The 27,362-nt window shown below is 35.9% G+C and overlaps 3 protein-coding genes across 9 annotated transcripts in view; 2 read left to right on the top strand and 1 right to left on the bottom strand.

Moving 5' to 3' along the window:
- Nucleotides 1-4,864, top strand: part of nectin1a (nectin cell adhesion molecule 1a) — a 54,884-nt gene extending 50,020 nt beyond the window's left edge. For all 4 annotated transcript variants that reach the window (XM_073934207.1, XM_073934206.1, XM_068215757.2 and 1 more), the window contains 3 exons: nt 1,404-1,551; nt 2,479-2,545; nt 4,173-4,864. In XM_073934207.1, coding sequence (XP_073790308.1) covers nt 1,404-1,551; nt 2,479-2,545; nt 4,173-4,406 — 449 coding nt within the window. In that variant the 3' untranslated portion in view covers nt 4,407-4,864. The remainder of the gene's footprint in view (nt 1-1,403; nt 1,552-2,478; nt 2,546-4,172) is intronic.
- Nucleotides 4,865-11,667: 6,803 nt separating this feature from the next.
- Nucleotides 11,668-19,643, top strand: vsig10l2 (V-set and immunoglobulin domain containing 10 like 2). 3 transcript variants are annotated; one of them, XR_012396776.1, is made up of 12 exons: nt 11,668-12,741; nt 13,169-13,522; nt 15,188-15,466; nt 15,551-15,826; nt 16,524-16,781; nt 16,861-17,121; nt 17,212-17,502; nt 17,790-18,098; nt 18,257-18,712; nt 18,795-18,819; nt 18,902-19,008; nt 19,088-19,643. XR_012396776.1 is itself a non-coding variant. In XM_021469074.3 (12 exons), exons 1-12 carry the CDS (start codon nt 12,672-12,674, stop codon nt 19,186-19,188), a joined length of 2,454 nt encoding a protein of 817 aa, XP_021324749.1. In that variant the 5' UTR covers nt 11,668-12,671; the 3' UTR covers nt 19,189-19,643. The 3 variants fall into 3 exon arrangements, 2 of the variants coding, with proteins under 2 accessions (XP_021324749.1, XP_073791430.1); XM_021469074.3 differs by having other exon boundaries at nt 18,590-18,712; XM_073935329.1 differs by lacking the exons at nt 16,524-16,781; nt 16,861-17,121; nt 17,212-17,502; nt 17,790-18,098 and having other exon boundaries at nt 18,590-18,712.
- A 67-nt stretch (nt 19,644-19,710) lies between these two features.
- Nucleotides 19,711-26,751, bottom strand: chek1 (checkpoint kinase 1). 2 transcript variants are annotated; one of them, XM_021468776.3, is made up of 13 exons: nt 26,522-26,662; nt 26,230-26,302; nt 25,921-26,144; nt 24,949-25,013; nt 24,765-24,834; nt 22,777-22,965; nt 22,545-22,649; nt 22,303-22,398; nt 22,139-22,211; nt 21,491-21,656; nt 21,045-21,176; nt 20,842-20,943; nt 19,711-20,091 (listed from the first exon to the last, which is right to left on the bottom strand). In XM_021468776.3, the coding sequence occupies exons 2-13, from the start codon at nt 26,292-26,294 to the stop codon at nt 19,999-20,001; spliced, it is 1,380 nt and encodes a 459-aa protein (XP_021324451.1). In that variant the 5' UTR covers nt 26,295-26,302; nt 26,522-26,662; the 3' UTR covers nt 19,711-19,998.
- Nucleotides 26,752-27,362: the final 611 nt, after the last annotated feature.

Below are 27,362 nucleotides of genomic sequence, written 5' to 3'. Positions count from 1 at the left end.
TCTTGTTACAGTTATGAAATAGTTAGAGACACATCACAGGACATGCAATGTTAAGATGGGTTTATAGTTAATCAACAATTAAGAATACATGACATTTGTGAAGTCATTGCAAAGTATAAACATAACAGAGTGAAACTTAATCATTTGCATGTGTTATAAAGGCTTTTCAAGAGAGTTTAAAGCATCCAGGCACAATAAGGTACATCATTTGTGACTTTAATAACTTTACTTAATTATTAAAACAATGAAGACTATACAGTGTTATTTTACATTTCATTATTCAATTTCTGTACCGGAATACTGTTTGACTCTCTGGGAAAACCGTAAAGTGTTGTTTATTTGACTTTTTTCTGTTTTATTGTAATTATTCTTGGAGTTTGTATGTTTCTAATACATGATTCACACCCTTACAAAATCAATGCAACAATCTATATAAATTAATGTTTTTTTTTTTTTTCGAATAGAGCTATTCAAGCCAAAAAATAAAAAATAAAATTGTATTCATATCGCAATATATATAATAGAAAAATAAAATTCTGCAATGTCCGATTTTTCCAATATTGAGCAGCCCTAGCTGTTAGCAACATGCTAACAACTAAAATAAGTTTTGAATTGTGCTATTTAAAGTTAAGTGATATTTGTTAGTATTTCCCCATGTAGGTACCCACAAACTGACCATTTATTTCATTTAAAATCACAAGGTTAAATGCCGTTAGCTTAGCAACATGTTAATTTTTTTAAAAAGTCTGTCTCAAATCAGCACTTTTCATGATGATTAGGGTGTAAAAAACTATGTTTGTACCATTGTTGTTAACTTAGCTACATGCTAACTGTTAGCACTGTTTTCCTGTCCAGAGTGCTATTTCCCGGCTAAAAAAAACGCATATGCTGGTAAGGTATGATTTGATGCTGGTCTTGCTGGTCTCAATGCTGGTTTTGCTGGTCTCAATGCTGGTTTTACTGTTCTCAATGCTGGTCTTGCTGGTCTCAGTTCTGCTCCTGACTAGCATTGAGACCAGCAAGACCAACATTGAAACCAGCAGGACCAGCATTGAGACCAGCAAAATCAGCATTGAAACCAGCAAAACCAGCATTGAAACAAGCTTATCAGCATCAAAACATACCTTACCAGCATATGCTGTTTTTTTCAGCAGGGTTATGAAATAATAGAGCTTGTTATTGTTAGACATGTTTCAGAGGGATGTTGGGTTTGATTGTTTACAATGAAATGAAAATTTACTGTTCATCTACTCTGTCTGGGGTGACTTGTAGAGCATTAAAGTGAATGATATATGTTGATATACAGATATATATATATCTGTGTATTTACATATAAAATATTACTGTTCTGTTAGCTTAGCAATATTTAGCGCAGAGATGGCCAATGTTTGTTTGTCCTGCAGAAAAGCCCCAGCCTCTGAGCGCCGCAGAGAGGGTGATGGGTGTTCTCGGGTGGGTGATCGCACTGGGCATCATCCTCAGTATAGCTGGAACTATATATCTGGTCAACAAACAGAAGCAGCTAAAACAAGCAGGGTCAGACAATGATTCGTAAGTACCGAAAGTCATACGTTTGTTATAATGACTACTCAAAGTGCTGAGATTGTAACACTAAGCCACATGCAATGATCAAGTTGTCCCAGTGGCAAAAATAGATTGGCCTTACTTTTTTTAGTTTTACTTCTTAGGAAATTGAATGTTATAAGGTTTCATTGCTTAATCCTTATTTTGCACATTCTAGACCATAATATTATTGTTATTGATAATCAAGTGTATATACAGTCAAGACCGAAACTATTCATACCCTCGGCAAATAGTGACTTAAAGTTCCATAAAGAAATGTTTTTGGGTTTTTTTCTGCAACGATGCCTCTTGTACATCGTCTTATTATCTTTTGAGAGAATATCAAACCTTTCTGGTTGAATAAAGTTATTTACTAACATAATCTATATCCATATAAAACATAATTATGTATTTTTAGACAGTTCTTATAGTTTTATATGAATAAACAAAAGTACATCTAAATAATAATGAATATATATATATATATATATATATATATATATATATATATATATATATATATATATATATATATATATATATATATATATATATATATATTGAGGAATATGTATTAGTTAAGTATTATGTTAATTGCAATATGTTATTTAATTATATTATATTTTTATTATTTTAAGTTTTGAAAGTTACTGTGAGTTTATGAAGTTCAACGTGATTTGATTTACATTGTACTTCTTTATATTGTTAAACTATGCTGAACTTAAGCTTATGATGTACTGTTATTTTTAAATGAAGCTATAATACAGTTACGTAAAGGTTTTATGAAGTTATAATATAGTTATTGTTATATTAAGTTTCCGGCATCTGAAACAACAAAATGAATGTGGCCTGTTAGTTGTTTTACGTAATTGTATTATTACTTGAAACCCTCTTTTTCTCTCTCTATTACTGAAGGAACTGTTCCTCCCCTGGCCACAAAATGGCTTCGTCGTCTAAAAAGAAGACAGCGGATGACTTCCAGGTAAGACAGCACTCAGTGAAGCCACAGAATCACCGCTGACCATTTTATCAGATCAAAAGAAACACTAATGCACTCCGACCTGAATGGGGGAACTGAGGCTTTCATGATCAGCTTCAGCTGCCTTTGGCTTCCGAAATAATGATTAAACAGCGCCTCCTACTGGAGAAGACAACAACCATCCAGAACTAGAACATTGAGGAGATCTAGGGGGAGAATTCATTATATTGTTAAGAATTATGTAGTAATAATTGCTACAAATCCAATTCAATATATATACACTATAGAATTTAGTCACCATAATTTGTCAGTACTATAGTTATAGTATAAATATATTAAATCAATAAGCCTCAAGAAGCCATGGTTTACAATGAATTTAAATAACAGCTAAGGGCCGTTTTTAGGCACATACAATATAATATATATTTAAGAAATATTTTGTTGGGAAAAAGAATTTTTGTCTCCAGAGACATTATTAAGGGCCCACGAACTGAAACACTCCCTTTCTTCACTTTCGTCCCGCAACCTCCAACAACATGCCAGCGGCGCCTCTTCATACTAATAAAGTATTTTTGCCAAAATAGATGAAGCTGATAGAAATGCAACGACCTTATTTTCTAAAATTAACTTGAGCTCTGCAGCTAAACTTCATGTCAGCAGAAACTGAACATAGAATATGTGCAGTTGCAAAGTCTTATGCTTTTAATTTTTTGCAGAGAATTTGTAGAAAAAGATGATGTATGTATGGGTGCGGCCAATGGAGGACTGGAGAATGATTGACAAGTGACACATTTCACTAAACTCCACCTGTTAATATCAGCTGGCTCTAAAAGTTGAAGTCAGGAAATGAGTTGTTGTGCACCTCCTAAATGTAACTCTTGCATTGCATTGAGCATAACAAAATTCTGTGACTCGAATTATTCATTTGTATTCAATAAATTACTAATATTTGTGGCATTGAAATCCCTTTCCTGACCTTTTTTGTTGAACACGCATAAAATTGATTAAATATTCCAACAATATGAAAATAAAGTAAAATATATAAACATTATTTATTATAAATATATAAATAGTTACAAATAATTATATAATATAATAATGAATAAAACTGTAACATTTTAGATAAACATTGCATTAAATATTTTGATGTATTTCAAATATTTATTTTTTACAAATAAACAATTGTAATGTTTTTTTGCCATTTGACCATGGGTGTTATGTAATTTCTGAACAGCTATTTGTTAAAATCACCTGGTTTAAAACATTTACATTGAACATACAGTATACTCTATATATATATATATATATATATATATATATATATATATATATATATATATATATATATATATATATATATATATATATATATATATGTGTGTGTGTGTGTGTGTGCGTGCGTGTGTGTGTGTGTGTGTGTGTGTGTGTGTGTGTTAAGGTGTTTCCAATTTATTTTAGCAATAATTCAGTATAACTTCCTTGAACTGTGCTACTTTTTAAACATTTCTGTATTCTGAGTAGGAAATAAAATGCTTTGGTTTGAGTGTGCGATATCAGGGCTCTCATTAAATACACACAGCATTTATTCTGTCTGTTTGACCTTGTGTTGTATGTATGTGTGTTCGCTCAGAGCCCCGGGCGATTCTACGACGAGCTCCCAAACACGGCCGACTACGTGAGCTACCGGCTGGCCTGTAACAAAGAGGATTATCTGGAGCAGCATTCGCCTCCCATCCAGCCCCCGCTGACCTTCCTGCCCCAAAACCCCTACACTCAACACAGCCACCAGACAGCCATATTCAGCTACCCGACTCCCCCCGGCCCCGTCTCCTCATACACCTTCCCCAAAGAGCAGTACGTATGAATGCCTCTCTCCATCAGCTTTTTATATCGTGTTCCTTCCTGCAGACTTTTAAAATTTAAATGGATTTTTAAAAAATATTATTCTCTATGTGTAATTGGATTGGCATGCGCATTTTCTTTTTTTTAATAATAATATTGCTTCGATTTAATCTGGGAATAATTACAGATTTAAGCATCAGAGTGGATTCTGCTTCGATGTACTGAATAAATCTGATTTGTTTGTTTGAAAGTAGGTCGGGGGTCCGTGGGCTACATTTACAACAGGTCCATGCTGTGCATTTCATGTCATTTTGTTGATTTATTTGATGTTATTTGGAATTTCCAGTGTGTTTGTTTCATTTCTGAAGAGCTGTTTTTTGTAATGGTGTATTACAATGTAGAGATAGAAATACATTTGACATTTTATAAATTAAAATTTTACAGTTTATAAAAATTGTAAATATAATGTCTAAAATAAAATTATATATATGTTATTATATATTATATGTTTATATATAATATTAAAGAACACACAGATATATAGATAAAGTTATATACTATTAATAATAACATTTTTGTATATATTATTTCAATTTTTAATGTTATTAATAATTTCATACATTTTACATGGCAGTATTAAATATAAATATATTTACATCAGGCCCATAATGTCATTTGGCCATAGTCATTTGGGTAATTTGCTCTAATTAATTTCTGAACTTTTCCTTTTCTGTAAAAGTTGAAATCATAACATTTAATAATGGTTAAAAAAATTTGTATTAAATGTTTTATTTGTAATAAATTCATACAGTTGAAGTTGAAATTATTAGTCCTCCTGTAATGTTTTTATTTATTTTTCAAGTGCTGTACAAAAACACATTTTGTACATATAATAGTTTTAAAGGGTACATATTTTACTCACTTTACAAGATGTAAGATAAGGTGTAATGTGCACGCACGCACACATGCACACACACACACACACAGTATTAGCATTTACTAACACCATTGTTGGCTTTATATCACTCCAGTATAACAGTGGACACATTATACATACAGATAGTTCTGCCCAAACAGCTTACAAACGTTGAATTTCATCATAGGTGCCCTTTAACAACTGATTTGTAAAAACTAGTTAATTTTGTCTTTTCCATGATAACAATAAATCACATTTTAAGGTGTAACTAGGTTAACTAGGAAAGTCATTGGGAAACATTAGTTTGTTCTGTCGCCAGTCAAAAAATTATTTATTATTTATGTTACAACCCTGGTCTAGGGTCAAAGACGTAACATAAAAAAACATGGACAAATAAAAATATATCCCCTACCTAAACACCCAAATGAATCTAAATACACATAACAAAATAACAAAAAAAACACTCCTGTCTCCCTCACTATAAATAAAAACAAGAGAAAATATACACAGAAAAGATAAGTGTGACATCCAACCACTGCTTTTCACTGTGTATAAACAAAGTACAGTATTTACAATAACAACAAACATTGTAAACATTGGGGGGTGGCTTGAATGGATAAACAGATAACAAAAGTAAAAATGTACACACACACCAAATGGATGAAAATAACTCTTTGCAACTTTATATTTTACCTATAACACCAAACGCCAAGCAGCCAACTCGCTCTCCCGCTCCATGCTCATATCTTTTTTTTTAAAGACGTCCCCTCATCTGCATAATTAGAGCAGGGACTGTGCAGAGAAAAAGAGAGAAAGAGAGAGAGAGAGAGAGAGAGAGAAACACAAACACACACACACCTGCAAACGTAAAAAATGTAACTGCTTTCAATTGTCAAACCAAAATAAATAAAATTTTCTTCGGAAGAAAATATATTATAGGAACTACAGTGAAAATGTTCTTGTTTTGTTAAACAGCACTTGGGAAATATTAGAAAATAGTGCTTATAATTTAGGCTTCAACTGTTTGAATACAAAACTTATTTTTTTTGTAAAGTTATTAAATATATACTATTATATTTACTGTTTAATTACTTTATACATGTTTTGTTGCTGTTTTCATATTGTGAAATTTGCGATGATCTGGCAAACACTCTTTTCTCTGATCAATCATTATTCATTTTTTGAATCTGTATATATTCTGTATATATATATAGACATGCATGTATATGTGACAGGTTTTTTTTTACATTCACACCAGCAAATTCCATGAAGCAGGACTGCAAATCTTTTTGTTTTTTTGTCTTTTATTATTGTTTACATTATGCTGTGTGACACTCATTCACAACTCAAAGTTCTTCAACGCACTGCAGATCTAATAACCATGTAAAGAGTGTTTGTACATGTGCAGAAATGTGATGGATTGCATGGTGTGTATTTGTGTTGTTGAAGTGACCAGCTTGTACTGAATAAGCTGTTCATGATGTAAAGGAAGATTTTAACCACTTGTGATCTATTTTTCTTTTGTTTGAATGTTTCTCTTTTCTACTAATAAAACAATAAGCGAATATTAGCTTCATCATTCATTTTGGTTAGTTTAAGTATGGCTGATTATGAACTGAAAATTGTGAATATTTTCTTACATATTAGCAGGATAGGATGATGCAATGCAAAGAGGAAGCGATTATGATGATTACATATAATAATCTGATTTAAACCTATTTATAGCTTGCATTTAGACATACTGTATGCCATCTGGAGTGAACGTAACATGGCAGATCACAGCTGCTTCTGTCTACACTGATTTGTGCTAATAACTTAACTTAGATTATGAACTATTTGAGTTTGTGAGGAACGGTCTTGTGTTCAGCAACTGATCTTGGATCAGAACATAAGTGACCCCCAACTGTAAACAATAATAAAATCTGATAAATTTTTGAAGGCCCACCTGTCTGACATTTTCTCTAAAATGTTTGTATGAAATGCTCATTTAAACCTTTATTTATTAACTATATATATATATATATATATATATATATATATATATATATATATATATATATATATATAAAACAGAGATCCAAAGAGAACCACTGGTCAACAGTGTGATTGCAAAAGACCAGCTTCTGTTGAAAACAGGACTGACTGAATATCCACTATTAAATATCTGCAATTACAAAAATAAACAGACAAATTCATAATACTGTAAAACACCCTAAATCTGTTGAAATGCGTTGATCTGATGGCAGTTGAGTTTGCAGCTGGATATTATTGGGAGATTGCTGACAGCAAGTGAGCAAGCTTCACCGGAGCGCGTTTAAAATTCAAGTTTATTTTACTTTCTATAGCAGAAACATCATCGAGCCTCGCTAGATCCTCCTGTATGGGCGCCCGTCAATTATAAAACACTCACAGGACATTAATTTGGACAACTACGTGGATATATTAAATACTTTACACAAAAATACACAAAGAGAGGCCTTCACTTTCACTTCACCCATAGTTTGTGAATGAAAAGTTGCAGACGGGATCCTGAGGCTGTTTATGCGGCGAGTTTGAAGTAATCAGCAAACAGGAGAAAGTGCACAACTTCGATCATTTTAATATAGCATATCAATAATGAAATTCAAAAATTATAGTGTAATACTGAGATTTCATTTTAAGCTATCTAAGGACAACCAGCTGAGAATCAAAAACGTAGATTTATGAGTAGGTTTTTAGAAATATAGCATCCCATTTTCCAATTTCAAAATATTCTAAAGCATACACAAATCTAAGCGACACATGCGAACGATGGCATTCTGCTAAAGCAGATTTAGCTCGTATGTTTTTGGCATGCCCTACACTGTTCGATTATTGGACAACTACTGTATAAAATTCTGTCCGAGGCATATAATAAAGACATTAGGCCTAGCTTTGAAATGGCTATTTTTGGAGTACTTGAACAAGATACAGTCATGTCCAATAATTATCAAGACGCTTATGCCTTCATGTGTCTTATGGCTTGAAGAAGAATATTGCTTGATTGGAATCAAGTAAACCACTTTTGGTTTCACTTTGGTTTAGTGATATAATGCTGTTTTTAAGATTGGAGAAAATTAAATACTCTCTTAGAGGATCTACTAAACGTTTTTATACAGTATGGAATCCAATGATCTCATACTTTGAAAAAGGCCAAACATTAAAACTAATAGAGGCCTATGCTTATAAGGATAATGCAATCAATCTCGATGAGCAAACATTACTCTTAAATACTTCCTCATTGTGCTATAAAAACTCTTTTACTATGTAAATATTTAATTTAATTTAGTATAAATTTTTTGTTACTATTATTATTATTATTTCTTTTTTATATATTATTAATTTTTTATTATTTGTTTATTTTTTTAATTTTTTTTATTTTTGAAGGGGAGGGAGGTTATTCATGGGGTAGAAAATGTATCAAAAAAAAAAGAAAAAAGAAAAGAAAAAGTCTTGTCAAATACTTGTATGTAATAATTTGCCTCGTTTTTCTTTCAAAAAAAAATAAAAAATCTAAGCAAAACTTTTAAAGGGCCATAAAACTTCCCACCTGTCTCAGAAGGGTGTTTTCATAGCAGCTGATTTTCACAGAGGCAACACAAACACAGACATAGGGAAGATAGACAGGGATTCGGACTGCGGATCTGAGAGATGTGTGGAAGTGTAGGTTTTTCAGTCCTTAATATTGTAGTGATATTACTGTAAACTTAGTAACTAATTCATTTTGACTAAGGTGTGTCTTTAAAAACTGAAAGAGTACTGCTGACGATACTAACAGATTTAAGCATCTGAATAAACAGAAACAAAGTATATTGATCACTTATCTAATCCTTAGAGATAGGACAATTAACAACAACTGAAACCGCGTCTGTTTTTAAAAGGAGAGTGGCAAATCCAGATTTCATAATTTCCCGGTTCGAAAAGCTCTCGGGTAAAAAATGTTCCTCACAAAAATATTTTTGTCACATGTTAGCAGAACACTGTAATCCACACATGTGGGTTCACATGTGAGCTGTGCTTTCATCGTGGGGAAATGGAAAAAAACCTTCATTGGGGCACATTTATAAATGCAACACTGACGACCTGTCAAATTGCCAACAACCAATTTTCACTTTTTAGTAAAATATGTGTCCTAATTGTGTTTTTAGCAATGTTGAACAAATATATGACTGTCAACATTTTTTAAAAAAAAGGTGTTTTGTGATCCTTTAAAAGCACAGTATGTCATTTTTGCCTCTAGATGACATGTATTCATAACAAACAAAGGTGTATTTTGATGACATAGTGACTAAGTGTGGAATCGTGGGAGTTGTCATCTTCATTACATTCTACAGGGTCCAGAAGTCGTTCATGGATGAGCTAAAGAATTCAAAATTTAACACTGAAAGCTAGTGATGGCTACTTTTAAAACATTGCTTCATCAAGCTTTGAGGCCTTTGCAAATCTTTTGTTTTGAATCAGTGGTTCACTGTGCATATCAAATTGGCAAGGTCACATGATTTCAGTAAATAGGGTTTCTTTATGTCTCAACTGTTTTGAAAATTCAATAGTTCTCCATTTGGGGCGAATCACTGAAAAGGTTTCTTACGCTAGTATACAAACATGAGACGTGTGTAATGAAAAGGAAGAATAGCTAATAATCTCTTGGTGACTAGTTTAGCAAAGCCCACCATGACAATATTCAAGCATTGACAATTAATAAAAGAATGAATATTATGCAGACACTTAACAGTAAATTTATTGGTTATACTTTCAATTTAAACTTCGCAATATGTTTGAAAATGTCAATTCTAATAGATGTTTTGACTGAGCTTTTGTTGCTTATGGCTTTGACCGCCAGGTGTCCCTTGCATGTGCTGTTGTGAACACTTTGAAATTGAATTATTTTGCAAAGCAGTTGTTTCAAATCATTAAAAAGCTTCATTTCTCTCATTACTACTGGGAATTGTCTAAGCAAAAGCACAGAAGCTATTGCTGATGAGAGACGAGCATGACGTGGCAATAAAGGTCTGTATGCCACAGTCAACCACTTCCACTTTTTTCAGTCGTCATCAAATGGGGGAAAAGCAGAGCTGCTTTATCATACTAAATACACTTTAGGTTTCTGTTATATTGCAGTGCGGTAGAAAAATGAACACATGTTAAAGTGTCTATGGTGTTTCCATGTTTTCTTTAAAACCAAACTGTAAATTGAGGGGAAATTGAGCATAGCTAAAATGTCTAATTTCACTGGATTTGAAAATAATTTTAAACATTTGGGATAATGCAAGAACATAAGTAAAATATATAATATTGTTCCAATGGTTTTTGGAAGCATATACAGTTGAAGTCAGAATTATTAGCGCCCTGTTTATTTTTTTCTCCAATTTCTGTTTAACTGAGAGATTTTTTCAACATTTCTAAACATAATAGTTTTAATAACTCATTTCTAATAACTGATTTATCTTTGCCATGATGACAGTAAATATTATTTGACAAGATTTTTTCAAGTAACTTCTATACAGCTTAAAGTGACATTTCAAGGCTTAACTAGGTTAATGGGGTATATGCCGAGCTAGTGCCTGTTCCCATGCTGATAAACTTCCGGTGACCTGTTATTGTGAACTTTTTTCCATTTTATATGGTTCCTTTTACAGCATCGATGTTGTAATGTTATTAAAATACATTCAGTTAAATAAACTTTGGCATTTATTTAGTTGCTCAAGCGTAAAATGAGACAAAAAGCCGTTTGCTCGCACGCGCCAGTCAGAATCGGCAGGTTAGCGCAAAAGCTCCATTGAATATACTGGGTTAAAATAAATGCTCATATTATAAAGACATGGCGGCTGAAAATGTAATTTAATGCAGTGCTTCTTGTACAATCTGAGGCCCACTTTAAATCAGACATCACTCAGCTAGTGGAGATCGCTGATTTTTAAAGAAAACAGACCTTAAACACAACGGTTTTTGCATTGGCATTAAATTCGCCGGAAGCGTTTAACCCAGGTTACTGGCAAATTAAAAGTCCTACTAGCATGCTTCGGCATATACCCTATTAGGTTAACTAGGCAGGTTAGGGTAATTAGGCAAGTTATTGTATAACAATGGTTTGTTCCGTAGACTATCGAAAAAACATATAGCTTACAGGGGCTTATAATTTTGAAAATGGTTTTTAATAAATTAATAACTGCTTTTATTCTAGCAGAAATAAAACAAATAAGACTTTCTCCAGAAGAAAAAAATATTATCAGACATACTGTGAAAATTTCCTTGCTCTGTTAAACATCATTTGGGAAATATAAAAAAACAATAATAATAATTGATAGGGGGCTAATAATTCTGACTTCAACTGTACATGTTTGATGAATTCAAACTTGACAAACTGCTTTATTTGATATGATCCAATGCAAGAACATTCAAATAAATATTTTGCAAATACACCATATATTCATATACAATAGTTGCATCTTATATCATATCATTTTCATTGTCGTCTGTGTATAGAGTTGTGCACTCTTGCATTCTTAACTGTCGCGTAACATGAGAAACTCATGAATGAATGTAGGGATGCAAAGTTTCCTTTGCTTGGCTGAGCTGTTGTGGATGGAAACACACACACACACACCCACCCACACACACACACATCTACATTTGTATAATTCTGACCTCAAACCCAGAGAGTGGATGAGCTGAGAAGAACAAGAATCTGTGATTAAGTGCATGTCCTCAGGCTCTGAACCCTCAAATCCAAGTATAGACTTTTTAATTGCACTTTAGCCATGGCCTAGCTTTATATCCAGCCTGCGTTAAAACGTTTTCATAGTTTGAAATTGATTGCGTGGATGCTCCAGGTCCCAACTGATCACAAACGATCACATATTTGTTCAATTTTAAGCTTTAATTCATAATCTGTGTCTGAATAAATTGATGAATGCTGTTAAGTCATTATTAAATCACTGTTATTTATAATTTGTGGCTGCTTTTCTGTATTTATATAGAGAATAAATTGTGTTGTATATCAGAGGCTTTTCTTTGTCACTGCGGGTGATGGAATGCAAGAACGGCCATCCATCCCGCCACCTTCAATAATAAATGAGACACCGCTATCACTGTGTCATTCTAAACCTTTCTACTCCACTCCACTGTATTCTTGTCCATGGAGGGGAAGATCTGTGAATTATTTAAGCCAAATCAGTTTAGAGAGACTCAGCTGCCTCTTTCTCTCATTGAGCCTGTGGACTTTGGTCGTAATTGTAAGCATAGAGCGGTTGGTTCATATTTATTGTACATTTCTAACTTTTTATTTATTTTGGAGACAGCTGTTGGGCTTTTTTACAACTTGGTTAAGGCACTGGACGTGAGAGTCATGGCATCATGGTCCACAGAGTATTAGGGGTACCTTATATCTGGCTGACTGTTTTATTTCTACCCCTCCTCCTTCAAGGTAAGAATATCAACAACCATTTTCTTTGTTTTTATTGCGGTCAACTATAGGCCAATTTACTGTGGTGACCGATGGTACCTGCTACTTGGTCAGGTATAGTCGGGTCAATGTGTTACCCACATTGGGGTCTGTCAGATTTTGTTTTCGCTGATTGACAACTATCTGATTTCCAGGTCATGGAATGTCTGAAAAATGATGGATTGTAATCTGGTGATTGTTCATGCTTGTTGATGTCTGTCTAGTGTAAATTGGGCTTAAATTTAGCAGTCCTATTTATTTCTTCTTCAGATGTTTTGTTATATACATCTCATTTTTAAAACACAAAAAGCACAATGTATTCTATCTGTGATGTGCCCGTTATAACTTAATCTTTGCTAATAATATTATTGTGCACTGTACGTTTTAAATTACACGTGTGCTCTTCCAGGCGTAGAGATCTTGGACCCAGGACAAGTGGTATACACTGAGACCAAGACCAATGGTGTGGTGGGACGTGGAGTGATTCTGGAGTGTGGCCCCACGTTACCTGATGTCTACATCTGGGGGTTTACCCAGCCGGGGACAGACACCATCCGTGCTGTGGTGTACAACTTTGGGAAGGGTCCCAAGATACAGAAGTTAGCCAATGAATTGGGTGAATTGACAGTAATCAGCAACAGCGCCTCTTTGTCCATTGATAAGCTTCCTCTGGCTGCAGAAGGAGTGTATACCTGCCAGGCGCTGTATGATACCCCTGATGGAGCCAAGTTGTATTACTACTATGTGTTTCTGCGTGTTCTAGGTTAGTAGTAGCCGAGGGATCTCAAAGTACTGATCTGAACGATAACTGTCTTACTTTAAGGGTAATTGACCTTGGTGTTTAGATTGGGGATGAAAGATTATTTAACTATGTGAAGTTTATTTATAAACTAATTTCGAGAGGATCACACGCTTATGATTGCTTGCGGCTGGTCCCGCATTATCTAATTTATGATTCAACAATCAGACGATTCCTAAGCCACTATAAACACCCTAAGCCATCTTCATTTTGATGAAGATGAAGAACCCCCCCTTCTAGAGATCTGTGCGGGACTAAATTTTGAATCCCGCTCCCGCCCGCACCCGCCAGGTTTTAGCCCGAACCCGACCGCTCCCGCTTATACTAAGAATTTATTGTCCCGCTGCCCGACCCGCCCCGTTTTCTGGCCGCCGCGCCCGATCCCGCTAAAGAGCAGGGGAGAACAAAACCGAAAATCCCCCAGCTATACAGTCCAGACAGCCAAGCTGTCTGTATAAACACACACACAGCACCAAGCACACACACACACAGACAAATCTCTCTCTCACTTTCATACGCACGCACGCGCGCGCGCGCGCACTAACGCGCACACACAAGCACCAAGCAGACACACAGGCGTTTGCTGTTATATCAACTCAAAGGCTTGTAATACCATGTATCAAGTACCAATGTAATACCAAAAGGTTTTATATAAAGGTATATAAATACTGAGTCGCGCCAGCTCCGGGCCGCAGCGCACATTACTCTTGGGCCGCTTATGGCCGCCGCATCTGGCCCGATTGATTCGGGCCGGAATCGGGCAGTGAGTCCACAAGCATCCGGAGTCCGGCAGCCGGAGCCGGGCTGAGTGGTAAGTCTCCGGCAGGCGAGAATCTAGGCGGAACTGGCCCGAGTGTATTTTGCTATCTGGGAAAGCTCTCTCTCATTCGCGCGCGCACTAACATATACACACACACACACAGGCAAAGCTCGCTCTCTCTCGCTCGCTCGCTCTCTCTCTCTCTCTCTCTCTTTCTCTCTCTCTCTCATTGGCATAGCAATATCCGCGATATTGCTAGACAGCCCGCTCCCGTCCCAAATTAAACCCGTTACCGACCGCTCCCGCGATTTATTCGGAATGCAGACCTCTACCCCCTTCCACCCCTACTTGTCCTCCTTTCCTAGATAGGTGGCACGGTGGCCCAGTGGTTAGCACTGTTGCCTCACAGCAAGAACGCCACTGATTCTAGCCCTTACCAAGCCAGCTTACGTTTCTGTGTGGAGTTTACACTCTGTGCTCATGTGGGTTTACCGGTTTCCTCCCACCGTTTAAAAACATTCAACTTAAGTTAATTAACTAATCCAAATCGGCACCATAGACATGCACATAGTAAGTAGTTATCTTTTATGAGCAATCACTATCTGTTCATTAGCTACTATAGCAGGGGAGTTCTCGAGATCTACCTGAGCTTAAACTCCCCTCTCACCTTGCAAACGAGAGGGAGCCCCAGGCTCGAGAATCTTATGTGCTCAGGGCTCTCTCCCAGGACAGCATGCAAATCAGGCTTTAATAATCAATCATCAGCTCCTGAAATAAAACATATTTATTTTTATTGTTTAGCTTTTGCTAATAACCATTCTTTCAAGCTCCACCATTACTGACGTTCTATTTTGTAACAATTTTAACAGTGCCAGTGACCAAACCTTACATTGTGATGAGTGACTCTTCGCCAGTGGAGGGCACGTCAATGATCATGCGCTGTGGCCTGGAGAATGGCACACGACCTATTAATTACATTTGGGAACAGGAGAGTCGGGAAAGCAAGCTCACCACCATGGCTGAAATCTATGATGACAACCAGTTCAATCTCACCGATGTCAACCGCAATCACACTGGATGGTACAGATGTCTTGCCAGCAACCAAGTCAACCAGCAGCGCAGTGACCGAGTCTGGCTTGACACCATATGTAAGAGACTACCAAGTACTTTAACATAAACAATGCAGTGATTTAAAAAGCATATCAGGTAAACATACATGGGTCTTTTTCCAGTTGGTCCAGATCAGCCTCAGATCGATGTCACCCCTTACTCTGTGACGGAACGGGGTTATTCTGCCCTGGAAAGAGAGACAGTTTCCCTTCTGTGTCAAGCTTCTTCTAATCCCCCCAGTCAGTACGTCTGGTTCTACAACAACTCCCAGGTGTTCGCGGGTCCGCAGTTCACTATCACCAAGATCCTACGTATGCACACGGGCCACTATGCTTGCCTGGCTCAAAACACTTACCTCAACACCCGCTCCAGGAAAACCATCACCCTCACCGTCTACTGTGAGTGCTCAGACAAAAACCCTGCCTGGAATCTGGTGGCCATCTTTGCTGTTTCTTCTGTCCTGATAGAGTTCAACAGCTTCCTCAAGTTTCCTTCTGAAATTTCTTGTCTTTGCTTCTTATTACACCTTTTCCTTTACACTAACACACTCACATGAACGTACAGACAGTTACGTAAACAAAGGTGTCAGGCTTCCAAAGTGGCTGATTGTGGACGTGCATCTGGAGGAGAAGGACAGTTCTGAAAGCTGAAGGTATACAGCTGGTGTGATTGTTTCTGTTATGACAAGTTAAGAAAGGCCAAGAGGCCTGGTTTTGTCATAATACTTCAATCTCCCTTCATGCCTTGAATGTATATCTCTTCTTGATTTTACCAAGGTGTTAACAACCGCACCCATAATGTATAATGACACATCAACACCTTATGATATGACCTTAAGTTTGGTTTAATTGAAAGAGGATTAATAATGGCAAATTCAAATAGGTAATGCCAAAGCAATATTTCATAATTCTTGAACTTTCTAGAAGTTGGCTACCTCTTGCCTCTCTCTAGATAAATAATAGACATCTAATCCGACCTCTCTGCTCAGCTCAAATTCAGGAGTGCTTCTCTGCCTCTATCAGTTTCCAAAATTGGCCCAAATCACCCAGGATACATTTCACTGCCCTGTGTTACACAATGGTTTTGTTCCCACAGATCCACCAGATGGCGCTCCAACTTGCTTGATTCTACCAACAAACAATTACACTGACCTGGCCCTTCTCTGTACCTGGGAGGGTGGAATCCCTGCAGCCGCTTTGAGATGGACCCCGTATGTGTTTGAAAAAGAGAGTGAGGGATTCTCCAACATCACAAAGATTCAGAAAGGTCAAGATACTGCGAACAACTCTGTGTTCATCTGCCAAGGCTCACACGTTGCTTCAAATGAAATCAAGAGCTGCAGTGTAAAAACTTGTAAGTGGAAATCTAAGAGCAGTTATTCTACTTTGAGATGAAATAATGATTGGTAAATATTTGTGCATCTTGATCCCAGGGGCGCCCTATGGGGAACCAAAGTGCTCAGCATATGCAACTCGAAACAATGAGTACCTAATGCTGTCCTGCTCCTGGGAAGGCGGGTTTCCTCGAGCCCTAGTTTGGTGGTCCTCCAGCACAGGAGACATGCAAGGCACATCTGAGGAGAATGCTAACATCCTGGTTCTGCGTTCAAGCGCTACCTACAGTGGCAAGGCCTTTGTATGCCATGCAAAACATCCATTGGTTAAGGAGATCAAACAGTGCGTTTTAAAACTGGGTAAAAAAGGGTCACTTGTTATAATTTGGCACTTTCTTAAAATAGTAAAAGAATGCTTTTTTTAACCGTGTCATGTCTTACTGTTTTCAGAGGCACCGGTCCTTGTAACTCAACGGAGCGTTATGACGGTTTATGAAGGCAATGATGTCCAGCTCAGCTGTGTTTTGAGTAGAAACTACCCTGTCACAGAGATTTCCTGGTACAACAATCAGAAACAGCATGTGAATGATATTCCTTTGAAGTACGTCTTGGAGCGGGCTGCTGCCTGGACCAACTTGACTGTGCGAGAAACAGACAGCGAGACAGACAGTGGCCAGTACTGGTGTTCAGCTACCAATGCTGTGGGTGGGGCAGAGATTCCCATTATGCTGATGGTGAAAAGTAAGCAAACCTTTATAGTTTACTAGACATACTCAGTATAACTACAAGGTAGTTAAGAATTTGGATCTAAATGTTCTCAACACTTTCCCTCAAGATCTCTTTCCCTCACTTTTTCTTCGACCTTGATTAAACTCACCTGCCTTTCTAGTAATCATGAAGACCTTGATTGGCTAGTGTTTGTTTATGGTTGGAGCTAAACTTTGCATTAAAGTAAATGACAAGGGATGAAGTCGAGAACTCCTTATCCTCCTCACCCAAGTTACTGACTATAATTAATCTTGTTTCAGGGTACCCAATGCCCCCAGATTTAAGCATCACTAGGATCATGTACAACAGTCGTCACCGGACAGATGTTGACCTAGACTGGCAGCTTCAGTCTGAAGGTGATCTCACTGGGTTCTTTATTGAACGGCAGAGGCTCCCTGAACCTGCGAAGAAAAGAAACACAGACGTTCCCTGGCAGAAACTGATAGATCTGGATCCTGAGTCCCGAACCTACCAAATAAACAATCTGGATCCCAATGGAGCCTATGCATTTCGCATTACTGCCATCAACCACCGCACCATTGGAAACCCTTCAGATATAAAGAGCCCAGGTAACAACACTTACACACGTTAAAATGCAATAAGAATACATCAAATTTAGATTAGAATATTAAATAAAAAGCAGGCTGCTACTTAATGTTAATGGAAAAAGTTTGGAGTGCTCATTGAAACGCTAATGCTGATGATCTTTGTTTTGTTGTCCATTCAGGTGAAATGCACAATCATTTGACCACTTCCATACCCACACATCATCCTATCCCTTTCCTCTTACACGATCTGCCTGCTAACCTGCACTTTGACCTTTCCTTACATTACTTTGTCTCATTCTGTCTGATAATAACTTATCTCTAAAGGAAGAGAGTTTGATCAAACATGCTAATGAAGCCAGTAAATCCAAGTTAACCATTATTTAAAATGGTAACATTCATTAAAGTTGATTATAGATTCATTTTAGGTTTTACGAGTGTCTGAAAAATATCAGAATACAATGCAAAACCATGCTAGGATTTTGTGAAGCTGAAATAGGTATGCTGTCTTCCAGCCGACCCTCCCTTCAATGCCTACCCAGCTGTGATCGGGGCAGCCATTGGGGGCATGATCATAGCCACAATAATCACTATACTGCTCTTCATGTATGTGGTACGGAACCGCAACAATAACCCACGTGAGTCATGCACCATTTGAAGAAATCACACTTTGATGGTTTAAGCATTGCTGTATGCTAATGCCTGTTTCACACTTCACAGGGCTCCATGACTTGATATTTGGAAGGTATGCAACAACAGTTATTTCAAAGATGTTTGATTGTCTTGTCAAATTTCTTCACTACTCTTTTACTATTTGTGTTTTCCAGGCAAAATAGCCAGTCTAGAGAGAACATTAATTTCCCTGAGGATGAAGTTCCTGGCACAGCAGAGGGGGAGAGAGGTACAGAAGAGCCAGGCCCATCAGCCACTCCAGGTACCTTATTCATTTAGCTCAAATCAAAACAGTTAACGTCTTGTTTTCTCTCACTTCAACAAAAAACCTTCTCTTTCAGCGGCATCAATGGCACTGCCAAGGCCAACAGCAACACCTACGAACCTTCCCCCAGGCAAAGAGCCAGTCAACGTAACTATAACTGTCATGGCCTCCAGCTAAATACGAGGCTAATAATATTCACGTTTCTATCATAAATGTACTACAGGAGAATACACTCTGAGGATCAAGAACACATTTTCATCATCAATAGAAGAAAACTATAAAAGAAAGAAAAATCATTTTGTGTTTTACATTTTGTGAATATAATTTTATACTAAGATCAGTTTAAGTGTTTACTAACAAGTGTCTACCATTTAAGTAACAGCGTCTGATTAACTACAAGCACATTTTGTCAATTTACAGCTGGATTGCTGCTATATTTTTTGCTACACTGTTTAAGAAGGTAGTCAGCAATCCTACATACAAGCAAAAGGGATTTTATTTGCATCAAAATCAAATGTGTTAAGGCAAACCGATTGTTTAAGCTAGTGATAATTTGGTATTTTTAAAGCATTGTAAGCAAAAGGCACTATTTTCTGAACTCAGTGTTTTAATAAAACAAAAGCTGAACAGGACTGGAAGTTAATGTGATGTTTCATACAGATCATACTTTTTATAATTTAAAACCGAAGCCAAACAGAGTTATTAAAAGTGGATTTATTTTCCATTTTTTGTGATGTTCTGAACCCTACAATCTATTTAGGAGGTAGAAAACTAAAACCCTCTTTGTCACAGTAACGAAACATGAACAGACAAACTATACCTGACAATTTCTCTTCATTCCTTCACTCGTGGATCAACAAAACAGACATATACAACTTCAGACAAACAGATCACAACACATACCACAAACATATAACAATTTAGTGTGTGTGTGTGTGTGTGTGCTCATGTGAAGGCAGGCTTTGCATGGTAAAATGTGTATATGCATCAAATCAATGGCAAAACCTTTTGGTTGCTAATAATGTCAGACAGCTTCTGTTTGAGTTTCAGGAATATTCGCTTGAATTCCAAACCGTCACCCTAGAATACAAAAAAACAGAGCTTTAATCAAATCAGTTACATTATTTATAATTTTAAAATGCTATGGTTATTGTTTGCATTTCAATAATCTGATTATTTTAGTTGTGTTGATTAACAAGTCAGTAGCTATGTGTCCATCAAAAGATGCTAAGTAAATTGATGCACAAAACTAAAATCGTCACTTCCTGATTAACTGCCGCCAAATATCAAAAGTAAAAACAGAACTTGCAGCGGTTGGAGAAGCTGTTTTAATAAATTTGTTTATTTAATAAATTACTTGTGTCTCAGAAGACAAATAATGATATGCAATGAATGTGTGGTGGCATTTAAAGGCATGAGATGCGGAGCACACATGCTCTGGACAATTCTGGAGGTCATTGATAATATAATAACACTAATACTAAAATGGTTACAGCATTTTAGATGTTTTACAGTGCTCAGCCTGCTGGTTTGTTCATTCACATTCACCACATGATCTCTTAAAACAAAAACACATGACCTTTTTAATACGCATACTGGAATTTGTTTGGTAAAAGTGTTATATCAAAGTTTATGCGCATCTTTTCTTATTGGAAAAAAAAGTTTATCCTACTCAGTTATGCGCATGTTTTTTATGCATATTTTCAAATTTGTGCGCATCATGGCGTTTCCATCAACCGTTTTATGCGCATATCCAAAATGCGCATAAAAATAGGTGGATTTAAATGTAGCTAGTGACAGCATAAAAGTAATTAATAATTTATAGCTCACCTTTGACAGCCGGAAATCAACTAAAATACGTTCCTCCATTTCCAGGAAGTGCACTATGAATATCAGCTTATTATTGCGACGATCCATTGTAGACACTGTCGCCTATTAATAAAGGGGATGTAAACAAGATCAGTTCATTATATGGTTTGAGATCTGTCTTTGATTATTTAAAATGCTAAATATGTTACATATTATCTGGTTACCTGATTATTACAGCTCTGTTTCCATGTGTGACCCAAAGCAATACAAGAATCACGGAGAGCAATGCAAGATGCCTCTGTATTTTCTGTAGTAAAGAACCTGGTCATTCTCCTCACCAAACGCTGCCAGGGGCTCTGAAAAAAATAACCATAATAAATCATTAATCACATTGAGCCAAATTAGATGTGACATTCCATTACCATGGAATAAAACCATTTTAACCAAGGCAAAACCAAAACTAAATATGAACATTCAGCCTATTTTAATTGTCATTATTTGTTCTGTTCTGAATACTGTGAAATTTAAAAGATTCATTGTGGAGCCTATTTTCCTGAATAAAACTACAAATCGCAACAAATCTAAATATTAACTATGCAATTTAGAGCAGATGTAACTTTTTTTCTGAAAAATACTGTATAATTATTATTAACTGTATTGAAATTGTTACCTGGCTTGCACCCGGTGTGCCAAGCAGTTGTGTGCCCAGCAGCATGTGGTCAGGACAGGTCGGTTGTGAAAAGCTGACACTGACATCGGTGTGAACTGTAACCTCCTTCTCCTCCCATAATCCCTGTGGCTCAGGCTGAGAGCTTGAGATCTGCGCTCGGTCATCACTGAGGAAACACACAGGTAGTGATTATGTGCCCCTTATAGCAGAAAATAGCTCATGAGTTTTGCTCAATACTAAACAGTCATTAAGGCAACATACAGTGCATCCGGAAAGTATTTATAGTGCTTTAATTTTTCATGTTACAGCCTTATTCCAAAATGGATTAAATTCATGTATTTCTTTAAAATTCTACACACAATATCCCATAATGACAATGTGAAAAAGATTTTTTGAAATTGTTGCAAATTTATTAAAAATAAAAAAGCTGAAAAACCCTGTTCATAAGTATTCACAGCCTTTGCTTAATACTTTGTTGATGCACTTTTGGCAGCAATTACAGCCTCATGTCTTTTTGAATATGATGCCACAAGTTTGGCACACCTGTCCTTATCTATTTTGGAAAAAGACTGTAACATAAAAAAATTTGGAAAAAGTAAAGCGCTGTGAATTCTTTCTGGATGCACTGTATGTATTTATCATACTGACCTGTTTTTTCGTCTTAGCTCAGAGTCAGCCCGTTGAATCTTGGCTGCTGGTGTGATGCCCTGACGTTGTACTGCTGTGGTCAAAAATTCAGACGCAAAACAGTCACAAACACAAACACTCTTAAAGCACTTGCAGAGCTACTGAGCTGATGTTTGAAACAGTACCTGATTTGAAACTTCTGCTAAACCAGCGGTGTTTCTTAATTTCAGGAATGGTGAACCTGTCTTCTGGATTGTGCAGTAATATCTTAGACAACAGACCTGATCAAAAACAAACAAAACTTCTTAACATCAGAGGTGTTCTGAATGTTTGTATGCAGTAGTTTTGAGTGGCTGCCTTCCGGCCAAAGTGAAATCTATAATAAATATTTAAATATTGTCAAATTTAGCAAGTCGAAGATACTTACTAAGGGGTACCGCATCAATTTTCTTCCAGGGCGTAAGGTAGGTCTTTCTTTCCAGCCAGTCCAAATACTCCTGACAGTTTTCACTCGGCTGATCCCAGGGTAACTCTGTTGAGAAATTCAACACAATACGATGCAATAAAATGTTAAAGATACAATCTTGGGCCTTTTTTAAACTTCTGGTTATAATATTTTCATAAAAAAATAAATAAATATAAAATCAATAGAGTCTTACCTCCAGCTAACATTGCAGTGAGCACAATGCCACAAGCCCAAGTGTCCGCAGGCTGAGCGTTAAAAGATGAGCGTGACATCAACTCTGGGGCAACATAGGGCAGAGTACCACACAGACGGTTCAAAGCTCGCTCACGGCCACGGTGCCTGAACATGGTAGCCAGGCCAAAGTCAGAGATCTTCAGATTATCTGACAGAAAATACACAAAATGTATATATCAAAATTATATTTTGGTTTCCAAAGGTTTCATCAAGTCTAATTTAAGACTTTTTAAGACCATTATGAATAAAATTTCTGACTTGCACAAGGTTAAACGCTAAGGATTTTTTCTAATGGCCCAGTTAAAGCTTAAAAAAAACTGTAAAAACAAATGTTATATTAATAGGTATGGTAAATAGAGTTAATAAACTTTTGCTAGAACTTTTAATGAGATAGTGATGAAATGTTGGTAATTGCCTGGGTGTTGGTCCAATTGGGTAGCTTTACATGAACATAGGAAAGTTAAAACAAGTTTAAAATTATTTAAGACCCACAACACAATATTTCAGTGAATTTAAGACTTTTTAGGACTTTGAAATTGAAGAAATGCCTGTATACAGTCTACATATACAAGCCTGTATATTGTTAAACTAATAATTTATAGTGCACATCTTAGTAATGCTCGCTACACTTGATACTTAGAATCAATTGTTAAAATTAGTTTACTATGTAAACATGAACTAATACTGAAAACTTAAGCATTTATTCGTCTTAATTAAATGTTCTTTTCAACAATTACCAATACATTATTTTGTCTTTTAATGTTTTTTAACGCACCTGAGATAACAAGAATGAATATCTCATAAGTAAAGATAAAAAATACAGCGAAGAAAGTATTTGATTTTAAATGGACTATATAATTGGACTTTATTGTAGTGTTAGCAAAATATTTTATATGCATAATGTCCATCCACTACAACACAGATGTTTATTCTTGTAGATGTCACAGACCCCAAAATATGATCATGCCATAGACTACTGTGTAAAACAATATTTGAAAAATATTAAGTTTATGTTAGTTTAGTCTGTATTGATCTACTACTATAGTAATGTGCCCAGTTTAATTTGAGTACATTTTTAATTTTACTGGACTGTTTATTTTGCTTATTAATTTATTTGACAATCCAAACAGACCCCCAGCTCTCCAAAGCAGACTATATTGCAATTTCATATCAGCACATCGATAATAAAATGCTTTTCTGTGTGTGTTTGTGTCATGGATATTGCTGCTGAATTTATCTGTGAAGCTGGAACTTCTGCAGGTTTCACCAAGTTAAATTTAAGACTTTTTAAGACATTTTGACCATTATGTACAAATTTTAGACTCATACAGGGCTAAACCCTAAAGAATTTTTTAAATGGCCCAGATAAAAAAAAATATTTATTTTTGCACTATAAAAAATTATATAATTTAATAATACTATGATAATTGAATAACAAATTTAAATATCTATTAGCAAAATATTGTGTCAAAACAAGCAAGTTCTAGCTGCAAACACTCTTTTTTTCAACATAGACTTTCTGAAAAATGGACAAATGTTTTAAAAGTTATTATAATAAACTAAATGTATGCAAAACAGTCCATCCAGGTTAGTGTCCTAAGCAGTAAATACAAGTGGAACTTTTAAATAATAATAATTATTATTATTAGGAAAATAATTAAACAATTATGGTAAATGGAGTTAAACAGGACATTTGTAAATAAAAGATGGATTGTTGGTGATTATATGGATGTTAATGGCCAGATTGGGTAACTATTTATAAACAACTGAAAATTAAGACCTGTTTAAAAAGATTTAAGACCTACAACACAATATTTTAATAGATTAAAGACTTTATGGCCTAACATTTAGCTTTGGAAATTTAAAACATTTTAGGACTTTAAGACCCCGCGAACACCATGTGGAACATTGCATTTTATCCTGTATAAAAATACCATTCAGACGTACCTTTATCATCAAGAAGAATATTCTCAGGCTTTATGTCACGATGTGTAATCCCAACACTGTGAAGATATTCCTGTAAGTGAGATGGAGCAAGTTTCACAACAAAGTCAACTTTGAAGAGTAAATGGTTCTCAAAATACACCATAAAAAAAAAAAAAAAAAAAAAAAAAAAGATCACAAATCTTACCACACCAGCTATCAGCTGCTGAAAAAACCTGTGCGCCTCCTTTTCTGGCATCCCAACATCCGGTTCTGTCAGAAAGATTGACAAAATATACTTTAGATAAATTTTAGGTATTTTAATGCCTTTATTTTAATAAATCAATTCTGACAAGAAAGCAAAGGATGGGAACATTTGTTTTTTTTACAGTTGATTTACTCACAGGGCTCAACAACAAGGACTGCCTGATGGCCCGGGGCCAGCGTGAGAGACACTTGGGATAGTAGACAGGATCATTACGATTGGGAAAGTGCTGCCTTGTCACTAAAGCTTAATTGACCTGCGATTATTGGTCAAATGCAAGCATTTTAAGTTTGTGTTTTTAAGTCTTTAAATGCTACCTTTTCTGTGATGTCGTAAACACCATATTGTTTTTTGGTTGCTCTTATCTGATTTTGTGTATTGAGCATGCTATATTTTTCCCCATAACCTGGTAACAACCAGTGGTGAAGTGACAGCAACATCAAAATATAAGGATAAAAGAAAATGTCTGTGTTTAACATCTTAGAAGCAGACATTTACATGGGTACAACATGAGAAAAATGAAGTAATGTTTTGCACAATTTGCCGTCAGTATTACAAGTCGGCCACCATTTTTTATATAATTTCAAACTGCAATAAAAAACCTGCACATTTTCCGTACTGCTCTTTTTGTTTGCACAACACTGAGAATTTTGCTCATTATAAATATTTATTTTCTAGATTCACAGACATTATTTATGTCACATTATTTAAAATATGTGGCTAAAAAAAAGCTATTAACTTCTCTTTTTTGTTTTTGGGCCTGTAAAAATTTTTGTCAGGGCAAGTAAAAATATGAATCATTGGCCCGATCAGACCAGTAGAAAAACTCCCCAGCGTTGAACCCTGACTCATCTACACGACTCAAAAACAAAAAGGATGCAACAATTATTGAATGAACCCAAAATGTTCAATTACCTATTCGGTCAAAGAGCTCTCCTCCGCTACAGTACTCCAGAAAGATGTACTGTGTCGTCCCCTCACTCCTGTGCCCAAAGAAACGTACAATGTTGGGGTGTGAAAGCATCTTGCATATGCAGACCTCCTTCTTCACATTCTCGATGCAATCCTTGGCTTTTGCCATGTCCACAACTTTCACCGCCACAGCCTCTTCTGTCTTCTTGTTGACCAGCAGTCGCACCCTACAATGATTTGAAGCAGATTAATACAATTTTAAGACTGCAACTGATCAAGATGGAACGAATATGAAGTGCATTGGTCACTTACTCTCCATATGCTCCCTCTCCAAGAGTTTGTACCACATCCCAGTCTTTAACAAAAGGCACAGCCATTATGCAATCTGTGGGCATAAGTCAGTCAGAACAACCTTGTAAAAGCAAATCAGCATAACAAGCTAATAGACTATAACACTTACAGGACATATGTTAGTTTTTAGTAAATAAATATAACAGTAAACATGATAAATGTTACGGGGCAGGCAATTGTAAACAGTGAAACGTCAAATCTGATAGCTTTGGGCTGTCGGATATTAGTTTTAATTTAGCTAAAACAAACATACCTTCGCGTATATCAGAGGTAACGTTGTCCCATGTGAAGCGGTTTGTTAATGTAATTTGTTGTTATAATCACACACCCCCTTGATAAGTGTCTATGCAGACATAATAATACAAGAGCGTCTGTCCAAACTTTGGCGCCTTCTAGAGACGTGACATCATCGGAAATGCTAAGAGGAAAGAATTTTCAAAATAAAAGCTTAAACCGCTAACATGAGGGACAACTTTTTGCGTTATTCATTCATTCAATTATTTTCTTTTCGGCATAGTCAATCTTGGGTCGCCACAGCGGAACGAACCGCCAACTTATATAGCACATGTTTTACGTAGCGGATGCCCTTCCAGCTGAAACCCATCACTGGGAAACTTTTTAGCATTATGTTATATAGAATTATTAAGAACAACCACAACATGCGAAATATAAAAAAAAAAGAAGAAGAAGATTTTTATATCCCTGTTGTGTTTCTTTCATTTGAATTGTACTGTAAAAATATTTTTTGATTTAGTTTTTTATAACTGTCATATTAATGTATACAACAGCAGTATTTAACATTAGCTATATAAGCAAAAGATGAATATGATAAGTATTTTATGCGTTTTACGTTTTCATGTTATTATTTATAAATAAGAAGAACACAAGAAATAATCATGAAATAAACCGTTTATGTAGGGGCTTTTATTTTATTTTCTAACATAAAAGCCCGTCAATAAGTGGGCAAAAGTTCACGGCAGTAGTTTATTTCTAGCATTTCGATATATTTAAAATAATATTTTACAATTATAAGCTAACATAATTATCATCATCATCACATAACTATAGGCGCACATGGGAGGCGCAGATAGGCT

The sequence above is a fragment of the Danio rerio genome, chromosome 21, assembly GCF_049306965.1.
Source record: "Danio rerio strain Tuebingen ecotype United States chromosome 21, GRCz12tu, whole genome shotgun sequence".
Classification (NCBI taxonomy): Eukaryota; Metazoa; Chordata; class Actinopteri; order Cypriniformes; family Danionidae; genus Danio; species Danio rerio.
Note: the sequence above shows the minus strand (reverse complement) of the source record. Positions and strands in the feature narration are given on the sequence as shown.

What these genes read in the sequence shown, in the direction of transcription:
- chek1 (XM_021468776.3), bottom strand. Translation starts at nt 26,294, where the DNA reads ATGGCTGTGCCTTTTGTTAAAGACTGGGATGTGGTACAAACTCTTGGA. An exon ending in AGAGCTCTTTGACCGAATAG is followed by an intron (nt 25,014 to 25,920) that starts GTAATTGAACAT and finishes TCTTTCTGACAG; the next exon opens with AACCGGATGTTGGGATGCCA. An exon ending in AACAGAGCTGTAATAATCAG is followed by an intron (nt 20,944 to 21,044) that starts GTAACCAGATAA and finishes CTTTATTAATAG; the next exon opens with GCGACAGTGTCTACAATGGA.
- vsig10l2 (XM_021469074.3), top strand. Translation starts at nt 12,672, where the DNA reads ATGGTCCACAGAGTATTAGGGGTACCTTATATCTGGCTGACTGTTTTA. An exon ending in AGTCTGGCTTGACACCATAT is followed by an intron (nt 15,467 to 15,550) that starts GTAAGAGACTAC and finishes GTCTTTTTCCAG; the next exon opens with TTGGTCCAGATCAGCCTCAG. An exon ending in TTCAGATATAAAGAGCCCAG is followed by an intron (nt 18,099 to 18,589) that starts GTAACAACACTT and finishes GCTGTCTTCCAG; the next exon opens with CCGACCCTCCCTTCAATGCC.